This window comes from Clytia hemisphaerica, unplaced genomic scaffold (genome assembly GCF_902728285.1).
Source record: "Clytia hemisphaerica strain Z4C2 unplaced genomic scaffold, Clytia hemisphaerica genome assembly, whole genome shotgun sequence".
NCBI classification, from domain to species: Eukaryota; Metazoa; Cnidaria; class Hydrozoa; order Leptothecata; family Clytiidae; genus Clytia; species Clytia hemisphaerica.
In genome coordinates, this window is record NW_027104020.1 from 25,847 (window position 1) to 38,855 (window position 13,009).

The 13,009-nt window shown below is 41.7% G+C and overlaps 2 protein-coding genes across 2 annotated transcripts; one reads left to right on the plus strand and one right to left on the minus strand.

Annotated features, from left to right (window-relative positions):
• Positions 1–2,150: 2,150 nt before the first annotated feature.
• On the minus strand, positions 2,151–3,002 carry LOC136811538 (uncharacterized). Its single transcript, XM_067068160.1, has one exon. The coding sequence runs from the start codon at positions 3,000–3,002 to the stop codon at positions 2,151–2,153; it is 852 nt and encodes a 283-aa protein (XP_066924261.1).
• Positions 3,003–3,491: 489 nt separating this feature from the next.
• Positions 3,492–8,539, plus strand: LOC136811426 (uncharacterized). Its single transcript, XM_067068028.1, has one exon. The coding sequence runs from the start codon at positions 3,682–3,684 to the stop codon at positions 8,422–8,424; it is 4,743 nt and encodes a 1,580-aa protein (XP_066924129.1). The 5' UTR covers positions 3,492–3,681; the 3' UTR covers positions 8,425–8,539.
• The last annotated feature ends 4,470 nt before the right edge of the window (positions 8,540–13,009 follow it).

Here is a 13,009-nt window from a genome sequence, read left to right on the forward strand (position 1 = left end):
ATTTCTAAGGCCTTTGACCGAGTTTGGCACGAAGGCCTTCTTTTCAAGCTTAAGTCATATGGGGTTTCTGGCTCTCTCCTTCTTTTGATCCAAAATTTTCTATTTGGAAGGTCACAGAGGGTAGTTCTTGATGGTCAATCCTCTGAATGGACCCCGATTTCAGCAGGTGTTCCTCAGGGTTCCATTTTGGGACCCCTCTTTTTCCTGGTATAAATTAACGATCTCCCCGAACATATAATTTCCTTGATAAAAATATTTGCTGATGACTCAGATTCGCTGTTCTCAAGAACTGAACAGTGACTTGCAGAAGATAAATGGGTGGGCTCATCAATGGAAGATGTCCTTCAACCCTGATCCTTCTAAACAGGCCGTTGAAGTCTACTTTACAAGGAGGGTAAACCTAGATCCTCCAGTAATTACATTCAACAATTTACCCATTGCGGTTCAAGATCATCAAAAACATCTTGGTCTCATACTTGATCAAAAGTTAGCCTTTGATCGTCATCTTGATGAAAAAATTAAAAAAGCCAATCGAGGTATTGGTCTCATCAACCGGCTTCGCGAATTCCTCCCACGGGACTCACTTCTCACTATTTACAAAGCCCATGTAAGACCACATCTTGATTATGGAGATGTAGTATACAATCGTCCAGGTAATTCCACTTTCTCTGAAAAATTCGAATCAATTCAATACAATGCCTGTCTTGCGATAACAGGATGTTTCAGAGGAACATCTAGAGAAAAAATTTATCTTGAGCTAGGTCTTGAAAGTCTAGCGGACAGGCGACTTAGCCGCAGACTTATTCTCTTCTATAAGATAATTAATGGCTTTGCGCCAACTTATCTTTCTAATATCCTTCCTCCCCCTACAAAAATCAAAAAAGGTTGGGGTTAATAGGATTAAAACGCTTAAAAAGCTCCGTTTAAGCATTTTTAATGTGTTTTTAAGCAAAAAACGTTAAAACGCGATCTTATAAGCAAGTGAGCTACTGCCAAAGGCTCTAATTAGCATATTTCCATGGTGCTGAAGCGATTTAGAGGAGTTAGAACCGGCTGGGAACAGTACTTTTACCAGAAAACCGGTTTTTAGGCCTCCGGTATCCCCTGGGCTTACCCTGTAAGTTTTAGAAACTCTTTCATTTGGTGGGTTCGAACCCCGGTCGGGTCGATATTACAAGGTTTAAGATAAGTTTAAGATACTTCCACCCGTCGATGATACTCCCGACCGTCAAAATGAGATACTCCCGACCGTCGATGATACTCCCGACCGTCGATGATACTCCCGTCCATGTAAGGAAAAAAATTTGCCGGGATACCTAAGGCACTCCCCAAGGGTTCTGCCCCTTAACGTAAATGTTTTCTAGGTTTTTTCAAAGCATTTTGATATAGAAAATGGGATGGGGCATGGTCAGATAGTCCCCCATCTCATTTTCTATATCGAAACGCTTCAAAAGAACCTAAAAACATTTACGTTAATGCGTAGAGCCTCATGCGGCCATTGGGGAGTGCCTTAGGTACCCCGAGTTGATCTACCATTCATCGATTTGGAAAGTAACTCAGAAAATGAAGGGCCTAGGGCCTAAAATCTATACTTTTCAAAAACGACGGACCTTGGGAAGGGCCAAAGGCCTAGTGAGGAACAAATTCAATAGTAATAAACAAAGCAAAGATCGGTCACATTATAAATTTCGACTTACGGTGTTTGTTTCCATGACAACAGGATAAAATATGCTCCACTCTGAAGGTATGACTCCCCTGAGATAGAAAAAATATTACGGATTCTGGAGAGTTTTTTTCATGTTGTAGTTGTTCACAGAAAAAAAGTGTTGATAAGAGAGAAGTGAGAAGGTGAAAAGTTTCAGTATAACGATGGCTTCTCCTGGGATTGGCCTATATATATATATAAATTTTACAATCAAAATCTATTTCTAGAAAAAAGATTGGACCTAGAACCAAGTTCAGTGAATTGGTTTTAAGTCGATCTACTGAAACATTTTCATTATCAGTCACCTGATTGAGAAGTGACTTTGCTGGTCTACCTCTTCTAACATTTTTATCATCGTTAAAAGTTAAACACTTAACATTTCTCTCCGAGGACATTCTAACCACGTGTAATGCATAGTTGCGCTGTTGCAACTTTATAAATAAATTTAATCTGACGTACCACATATTTGATGCAAACGATCAATATCAATAACATATCTAAAGTCACCATTGCTCTCGTCACAAAAGCGAAAGCCACCACGAACCATACGCCTCAAAAAATACTCATATGCCACGTCCAAACGATCATACTGATATTGAGTAAGATTCCAATTCTGACAAGAATAACACAAACGACTACGCACAAAACTATTCAAGAACATGACTCTGGTTCTTAAATTTATCGTGAAATTTTGTAATAGATTTGACATTTCAGCAAATTTCGATTGAGATATTTGTATGCGCTGGTTAATTTCGGAGTCGCCTGTGTTGGGTTCATCATACTTGATAACCGAGCCAAGATATCTGAATTCAACGACATTTTTCAGAATCATTCCTCTTAGAGTTACGATTGACTGAGGATATTCTGTGTTGCAATTAATTATCATAGTTTCAGTTTTTGAGACATTTATTGTCAAACCGAATTTCGAAAATAAATTATCAAGAGTTTCTGCAGCTTTCTGAAGACCTTCTCGAGAATTAACAAAAAGGACGAGGTCATCAGCATAGCCACACCATTCGAGAATTAATTTTCCAGCGAGCTTTTTCCCTTGTTCTCTAAGAGCCGCTCTTTCATCTCTGGTGAACGATTTCATATTGATACGGTACGTATGTTCAAAAAAATCAATTCTTTCCTTTTTCCCCTTTTCGATGAAGAGACGCATAACGAAGTCTATGTAAAGATTGAAAAGGAGAGGACTCTCTGGGCCACCTTGTCTAACCCCTGACGAAGTCGTAAACGTATTTTCCTCATACGTCAATGAAGTTTTCTCATAAAGAATGTTGAGAATATTTATCATTTTTGGTAGTTGATTAGGTCTGAAACGCAATTGTATCGATTTGAATAGCCATCTACGAGGGATATCGTCGAAGGCCGCCGATAGGTCTACGAACATTAGAAAGATTGGTTGCATTTTGCGATGAGATATTTGTTGTATCCTTTTGATGGTGTATATTCCATCGGTAGTTCCACGGTTTTTACGGAATCCATTTTGATGATCAGACAACTGGGATTCATACCAATTTCGAAGTCTGCTAAGGATAATGTTTATGGTAAGTTTACACACCGTAGAGCCAATACTGATACCTCTGTATTTCGTGGGGTCACTTTTAGATCCCTTCCCTTTCCATAATGTTTTCAAACGGGAATTTCCCCAGGATAGAGGGAGGTCAAGGAGGTTTTCCCAAAGATTGGTCATTATACGATGGACTACTTGGATCATTATCGGATGACTGTTCAATTTTTTCAAAAGTTCAGGCTCAATGTCATTACTTGCCTGGAGGATATTGATAGTTTATTCTTTTCTCTAATGTTTTGTCATCTTTTATTTTCAGATCAAAACATTCAATAGCACATAAAATTAAAAAGTAATTACAATTGTTTCATCAATTATTGAATGATCTTTATCCATGTTTTGATCTTATCACATTGTTGGATTATCATTGGCTTACTGACACAGTAATCAACACGTAATCAACATGGTTGTGCTCGATTGTCCGCTACCAGGATGTGGTTTCCAGACACCTGATCATGACGTCATTGGTGCAGCCGCTATCCTCAACCTTCACTCACACACACACATTATGAATCCGGTACCACAAGCTGCTCCACGACCCAGTGCCCCAAAGCTGATCCGACCAAAGATTCAGGACAACTCAACGTGTGAGGATTGGAATGCCTTCATTAGACGCTGGGACACCTTCCGCATTGGCTCTGGAATCACCGACCAAGCTGCTTCCACTCAACTGCTTGAATGTACAACCGAGAAGCTTGGAAATGTCGTCCTACGTGCACACCCAGACTTTACAACAAGGACTCTACAGGACGCGCTTACCACACTCAAGTCCATTGCTGTCATCCCAGTTGCTGTTGGCGTTCTTCGCTCAGAGTTAGCAGCCATGAGGCAAGACCCAGATGAGACTTTCCGTACCTTTGCTGCAAAAGTTCAAGGAAAGGCTGAAACCTGCGAGTTTACAACAGCCTACCGTACAAACTGTGCAAACTGTGAATCTGAGGTCGTCGGTGACGTTTATTACACTGACGAGGTTATTAGAGATGTTTTGTTAAATGGCATCTCTGACATGGACATACGTCGTGAAGCCCTAAGCACAGAGGGTATACAAACAAAGCCCATAACTGACATCATTGGCTTTGTCGAAACTAGAGAGACAGCCCGCAATGCAAACCCTTTGGCATCTGTATCAGCCCTCTCCGAGTATCGTAAATCTACCCGAGATCCTAATCCCAGAAGACAACAAAGAAACACTCCACCAGCCCCATCTACCTTTGACCAGTCGCTCATTGCCAACTGTCCTGGTTGTGGCAACTCGTTCCATCTTTACACCAAGAAGGCTCGTGGCTGGAATCGACGACCGTTCAGCAAATGTGAGAGCTGTTGGAGGAAGAGCAATTCATCGAAGCAAAACAACCCGTCGGCCAATACCATCTCCATCGTGTCCGACGATTCCCTTGGTCAGATCTCCGCCCTTGAAGTCCCAACACCAACGATCATGAGGAGCAAGACGCCTGCAATGCAACCAGACCGTCAACTCTTCAGCAAGAGCAGCTGGCGCAGGGTGAAGGCATCTGCACATCCCAAAGTGACCCTGAAAGTTGCCATGGAGTCTCGTCCATCAAAGTCTATTGATGTTTCTGCTGTTGCCGACACAGGTGCGCAATCAGACCTGTGGTCGTTAAGTGACTTTTTGAGGGCAGGTTTTAAGCTTTCTGACCTGTCGCCTGTATCCATGTCGTTAAACGCTGCCAACAAATCTCCAATTCGAATAGACGGCGCCTTCACTGCTTCGTTTGCTGGACGATCCTTCGACGGGAGAAACGTCACTTGTCAATCAACCGTTTATGTCAGCAAAGATGTATCGGAGTTGTACCTATCTTACGACACGATGGTCAACCTTGGCATTGTCAACCGTGGCTTCCCGCAGGTTGGTATGTATTCTGCTAACCCCAGCATTGACCCGGTTGTGCCTTCACCCGATACGGACGTAACTAGCATTTGTGGTGTGACAAAAACTGATGGGTCGATCTGCCAATGCCCAAAGCGTACCGAAGTCCCAAAACGCCCAACATCGCTTCCATTCCCTTGCGTCCCTGAAAACAACGACAAGATGCGTGACTGGTTGCTTGATCAATACGGCAGCTCCTCCTTTAACACATGCCCTCACCAACCTCTCCCATCAATGGACGGTCCACCGGTGGAGATACACTTGCAGGATAACGCAGTCCCTGTCGCTCGACACAAGGCTATTCCCGTTCCAGTGCACTGGCAGGAGCAAGTTCACAAGGATTTACTTCGAGACGAGGCACTCGGTGTCATAGAGAGAGTTCCTATCGGCGAACCGGTTGACTGGTGTCATCGTATGGTCGTGACCCGCAAGCCTGATGGAACACCAAGACGCACCGTTGATCTCTCACCGCTGAACAAATGGTGCAAACGCGAAACCCATAACTCTGAAGCTCCGTTCCATATCGCCAGGAGGGTACCCCGCAATACGTGGAAGACCGTCACAGATGCGTGGAATGGGTACCACAGCGTTCCGCTCAGAGAATCCGACCGCCATCTGACAACCTTCGTCACCCCTTCTGGACGATTTCGCTATAAAAGAGCACCACAAGGGTTCTTGTCTTCCGGTGATGGATATAATCGTCGCTTTGAGTCCATCCTAGCCGACTTCCAACACAAAGAAAGAATCGTTGACGACACCTTATTCTATGACACCAGTCTGGAGGAACACTGGTGGCGATCAATCGACTTCCTCACAACAGTTGGTCGTTCAGGAATCGTGCTCAACCCACAAAAGTTTCAATTCGCTGGCAGAGCCGTTGACTTTGCTGGATTCCGCATCTCAGATGAGAGAATAGAACCACTCCCAAAATTCTACAATGCCATAGAGAATTTCCCAACGCCCACCAGCACTACTGACATCAGAAGTTGGTTTGGCCTCATCAACCAGGTGGGGAATTACGCACAGCTTCGTGAACACGTGGAACCGTTCCGTCCATTTCTCTCTCCAAAACATCCATTCAAGTGGACCCCTGAGCTAGATCGAGCCTTCACAGCGTCAAAGAAAGCCATTGTTGAGGCTATTCGATCGGGTGTTGAAATATTCGACCTCCACCTACCTACGTGTCTCCGCACGGACTGGTCGAAGCATGGCGTCGGCTACTTTTTACAACAAAAACATTGTGACTGTACAGACGTCAATCCAATCTGCTGTCAGGATGGTTGGCGTATTACTTTGGCTGGATCCCGTTTCCTCAAGCCAACTGAGGAACACTACGCACCAATCGAAGGTGAGGCCCTCGCGATTACCTGGGGGCTTGAACAAACGAAATACTTCACCTTAGGTTGTGATCAATTGACTGTAGCTACCGATCACAAGCCTCTTATTAAAATATATGGTGACAGAACTTTAGATGAAATTCACAACACACGACTTTTTCGCCTGAAAGAAAGAAGCTTGCCCTGGTACTTTGGTGTCATTCATGTCCCAGGGAAGACCAATCTTGCCCCTGATGCTACATCTCGCCACCCATCACCATCCGACGAGGAGGAGTTACCTGATCACATGCTGCCCGAGTTCATGGTGGCTGCTGCCATCCGCAACAATGCTGAAAAGGTCACCTCGATCACCTGGGAACGCTTGTCATCCGAAACCCAAAACGATCAGAATCTTGCCCTCGTGTACCAAGCTGTTCTTGCCGGCTTCCCCGATAACTATCGTGACCACCCCGCTACGTCATCTTACTGGCAGTACCGTGACAGTCTTCACATTACAGATGGTGTCATCATCTACAATGATCGTGTTGTTGTTCCACAGTCGCTACGACCTGCAGTCCTTGATGCCCTTCATGCCGCCCACCAGGGAGTATCAACCATGGGTCTGCGTGCACGTTCCATCGTCTTCTGGCCAGGGATGACTTATGACATTGAGCATCGGAGACAAGCCTGCCAAGAGTGTATCCGTAATGCACCATCCCAGCCCTCCCTACCTACCTCGCCAGCCTCACCACCAACAACTCCATTCGAACAAAGCTATGCCGACTTCTTCGACTGCGTTGGACAGCACTACCTCGTAGTTGGCGATCGCCTGTCTGGCTGGTCAGATGTCTTCCAAGCCCCAAAAGGATCACCACAAGCTGGATCTGAAGGACTCATCACGTGTCTACGAAACTACTTTGCCCGATTCGGTGTACCAGAGGAAATGTCAAGTGATGGTGGCCCTGAATTCACGTCTGGATCGACTCAAGACTTCTTGGAGCGCTGGGGTGTCAGACACAGACTCTCATCAGCCTACAATCCCCAATCCAACGGTCGCGCTGAGGTTGCGGTCAAGTCTGCCAAGAGGTTGCTTCGTTCGAACACTGGTCCTTCCGGAACGCTTGATACTGACCGCTTTTTGAGGGCAATGATGCAACTGCGTAACACACCTGACCCTGATTGTCAACTGTCACCTGCGGAGATAGTATTTGGTCGTCCCATCCGTGACGCATTCGCATTCATCAATCGCCTTGAGAAATTCAGCAACGAACATGTCCGTCCTATCTGGCGCGAAGCTTGGCAACAAAAAGAGGAAGCCCTACGTCACAGATTCCATCATGCTGCTGAAGAGCGGAACCACCACTCTCGCATGCTCCGCGACCTCCGCCTCGGTGACAGATGCTACATCCAGAACCAGACTGGTAACAACCCCAAACGATGGGACCGATCCGGCACAATCAAAGAGCTCCATGGACACGACAGCTACACGGTTAAAGTTGATGGCACCGGTCGTCTAACCCGTCGCAACCGGCGCTACCTTCGACGCTTCGAGCCTGCCTCTGTTGACATCACCAACCGAGACGCATTTGTTGGACCTCCGTTGCCACCACTCCCGAAGAAGGACTCTCAAACTGCCAAGACCCGACGTCCTGACGATCCCGACCCGCAGAGACGAACCGTCCAACAATTTCGACCACCTCAACAACAGTCGACTCCACTGCCATCAAGTCCGATTGTTCTACCGCTTGCTCCACGGCCCATCTCGCCCCTGCCCCCCGTTAGTGTACCAGCGACGCAACCTGGAACACCCAAAGACGCACTGCCGTCATCAATGGGCACCCCACAGAAATCATCTGAAGAGCCTTCATCCACCCCTCCCAGACCTCGACGTGTTAGTAAGGCACCACGTAGATATGTGCCAGAAACAGGACAGTGGGCATGAGTCCCAATAAAATTTTCAAAGGAACTGAAAACTGGAGGGGGATGGAGGATATTGATAGTTTATTCTTTTCTCTAATGTTTTGTCATCTTTTATTTTCAGATCAAAACATTCAATAGCACATAAAATTAAAAAGTAATTACAATTGTTTCATCAATTATTGAATGATCTTTATCCATTGCCTTATTTGCTTTGAGCTCTTTCAGGTGTTTCTGAATTTCTTCTGCAGAGGGAGGGGTGTCGATGATTGGGGTATTGTCTGAGAGTGCACAGAGTTCTTCTACAAAGTCTGGGAGGTTTTCCTCGGTCAATTCATCAGGTGTTCGTGTTTTAGATGGATCATCCGGATTGAAATGTTTTTTAGGCATCGATCTTGGAAGATATTCAACCAATATTTAAGGGCGTGAGTGGTCAATTCCTCGTCCCGAGACGAGTAAAAAATCTCAAATTGCAACAAAGAAAAAAATGTTGCTCAAAGTTTTAAAGCATTTAAATAGCTTTAAACAGTAGACCTTTTTTAAAAGAGGCAGCCATATCATAATAATTATGTACTCCAGCATAAAAACAATGATACAGCCATGCATAATTTAGGTCTATTTAGTTCAGTAGGTATAGAGAATTCAAGATTTGAAAACAGACACTGCATTGGTTTACAAGACTAGAGAAAGATGTCAACCATCCACACGGTTCATGAAAAAAATAAAGTATTTATCAAAAAAAGGTTCTCTTTTTTTTGGTAATCAATACACCGTTTAACAGTGTCGGCTGCGCACGCATATGAACAATTTTCTATTGTTTTGACTTTGGCAACCACGAGAAACTTCACTCTCCCCCGTAAAAAATGGTAGGTAAACAGCCAGTTCTCATAAGAAAACCCAGCAGAGAAATGGTAGGTAAATAACTCCTTTTCATCATAACTTCTTTTCCTCTTGGTGAATTTTTGTGAAATTTTCAGGAGAGATACATAAAATTGTCATTAATATCATGTTCAAACATCTAAAACATTCTCTTTAAAGGAAGGAAAAAAATGGCAATGTTTACATTTCTCCAACCTTCCACAGTACTAAAGTGAGCATTTTTGCCTCCCGCCTCTACGGTGGAGATGCCGAGACGAGTAAAAAATCTCAAACCATCATCATCAGTGAGTTTTTGATGTATTCTTTTGGGCGTGGTGGGTCACCTCCTATTGTGATGGAGGATTATCGTTCACCACCACACCCTTTTTTTCAGTTGCTTGTTCTATAAGAACAACTTGTTCACTAATTCTTAGACTACTGTATTTTAAATCCCAAGATCAATAATTGAGCGGCGAAACAAATCAATTTGCGTTCAAAATATCAACAATAGACAAATCCAAAAGCTTTCCAGTCTAGGGAATTTTATACGGACTATGATTGGACGATATATTTAATTTCCGTCTCTTTTATGTTGCCGCCATTTGCTATGATTTTTCACGCTCCAAGGAAACCCCCAGAAATAAAGCATGCTTTAAATTTTGAAGTGTGAACCCCCCCAAAATGACTAAATTCCTTCATAGAGGTTTAAAGAAACAGGAAAATAGTATGCTATCTTTTGCACGTTAATTGCATCGTTTGAAAAAAGATATATAACAGCTTGCACGTATCTTTAATTGAGCCGCGTTGAATTGTGGGATTGCAACTCGTACAAATGTCAAAACAAGAATCCGACAAGAATCGCAAAATTGCGACTAAATATTTCCTTAAAAATGAAGGTCATTATTGACATATATAAAAAAGCACACATAATAAAGTATACATAAAAATATACAAAAAAACGTATAATTATAAAAATATTAGTGCCTTTTTATGTTTCATCTTTATTTTATTTAGTATTTTCAACACTTTCTCTCCTTGAGGTCAGATCTCTGATCTTCACCATATATATTTGTCCAGAAAGAACTGGCATGTTGTTTGCTTTGTTTTGGTGTTTAAAAATATATACTTATCAGTCCTAAAAAAAAATACAAATTTGAATATAATGAGGGCAATAAGTCTGGTTGAATGTTACTTTATTCACAAGATTTAAGGATTACTGAAAAAATACTACTGCAGATGAACTAAACTCAAAAACTAAAGCTTTACAATAAATTTACATTACATTACGACAAAGTAAAAACCTATCTTTAATTGCAACAAAGAAAAAAATGTTGCTCAAAGTTTTAAAGCATTTAAATAGCTTTAAACAGTAGACCTTTTTTAAAAGAGGCAGCCATATCATAATAATTATGTACTCCAGCATAAAAACAATGATACAGCCATGCATAATTTAGGTCTATTTAGTTCAGTAGGTATAGAGAATTCAAGATTTGAAAACAGACACTGCATTGGTTTACAAGACTAGAGAAAGATGTCAACCATCCACACGGTTCATGAAAAAAATAAAGTATTTATCAAAAAAAGGTTCTCTTTTTTTTGGTAATCAATACACCGTTTAACAGTGTCGGCTGCGCACGCATATGAACAATTTTCTATTGTTTTGACTTTGGCAACCACGAGAAACTTCACTCTCCCCCGTAAAAAATGGTAGGTAAACAGCCAGTTCTCATAAGAAAACCCAGCAGAGAAATGGTAGGTAAATAACTCCTTTTCATCATAACTTCTTTTCCTCTTGGTGAATTTTTGTGAAATTTTCAGGAGAGATACATAAAATTGTCATTAATATCATGTTCAAACATCTAAAACATTCTCTTTAAAGGAAGGAAAAAAATGGCAATGTTTACATTTCTCCAACCTTCCACAGTACTAAAGTGAGCATTTTTGCCTCCCGCCTCTACGGTGGAGATGGCGAGACTGTTAAACGGTGTCTTCCAACAAACAACAATCAATATACCCTAACAGGATCCCACGGCACGGTACGGTGTAAACATTATCAACCAAGAAAACCCACACCGCCAAAATTGTTAAAACTAGTCATAGCTTTCACTAAATGCCCCCACATAAAGATCATGTCATGCACTTATAAAGCTTTAATGCTTTAAGGGGGTAGTCATATGAGATTTTGAAATTTGGTGAAAAATTTATCAATTTCGGGATTTAGGGCTTTTTAGGATGCTTTATGCTTCCTGAACATACCCTGAAAATTTCAAGACCGTAGCATAAATATCTGCCGAGATATTGGGTTTCTTATGAGCCCTGGTATACAATTTTCTCCTTAGCAACGGGAAATCACATCCGTTGCTAGGGCCTCATCTCCGTATGGCTGCTCTAAACATAGCATCATGACATATCAAATGAAAGCTCTTTTTACGCCCTTTTCGGGCGTCTAAGTCAATACCGCCTTTTTTCCCCGGGATTTCTTAATATGACGTAATTAAAGATGGTAACCAAAGAAGTGGTATTTTCAAAAACATTCACATTTTGGAGGCAATCAGCTGTGTTTTTGACATGGAAACTGAGCTTATGTATTGTTTTGGATTGAATTATGATATTATTGAATGTTTCATTTCATTTCTCACATCTGGGAAAGCTTTGGAAGCCTATAATTTGAGTGAAAGCAACAATTTGATTCTGCGAACTGATGTTTTCGAGCAGTAAAACTTGTACACCGAAAAAAACTTTTCAAAGTGATGGACTATAGACTATGAATAAAAGGAATCAAACGTATTCAATGATGTATCCATTGTGAGTCTTAGATCCAGTGGAAATCTAGTCTTTGATGAATCATGGCGCCAGAGGCGATCCTGGAAAATTGAGTAAAACTATGCATTGGATTGCATCATGATATCATGATTGACGTTCAACCCGCCGAAGACACGTTTCCCTAAGATCAACACTGAAATTCACCTGTAAATGATATAAACAGATTTGAGAGAGCACAAGGATGATATATTTTGTTGGCAATATGTTTTTTGATGAGAAAATGCACTTTTATTGACTTAAAGCCATGTTTACGCGCTGTACGCAGAGTTGACGCAAAATACTTGGAGATTCCCGGAGCATGGGGAAGGCCATTTTTTTCAAAAAATTTGGACTATTTTAGTATTTCCAGTACCTTTTCAACATTAAAAGTAATGTGTCAATCCATTTTAGTGAACCACAGCAAAAATTTTGTAAAACGGTCTATGTATCGCAGAAAAATTGAGAAAAACCTCTATTTTCAACTTTCTGCGCCGTTTTCTCAAAACACGTTTTAGGGGGTTTTCGCGCACCTTGTCAGCCTTTTCTCAGGATTGAAAAAAGCTATCGACTTGAAATTTTCAGGGTAGTTTTCCATTATGGTAAGCCTCAGGATGAATGAAGCAGTTTTAAAAAAAAATCATTTTTTGACTTTTAAACTGAAAAATTACAAATTTTAGGTTCCAGACCCCCTGGTTTGAAATTTTGAAAAAATTTTCCACTCATTCTGGAGACTTTCATAATACTAACCTTTACCAAAAGAAATTTTTTGAATAGCTTTCTTAGCTTTTCTTAAAAGGTTGACACAATATTTTTATAGCTTTTACCCCCTGGACGATATTACCCCCGTCTTTACTATTTTTAGAATTTTTTTTTAATTTTTAAAATCCTTTATAGTTGTGCTACAATTGTGGAAAGTTTTATTGAAAAATATTTACTACTTCAGAAGATAT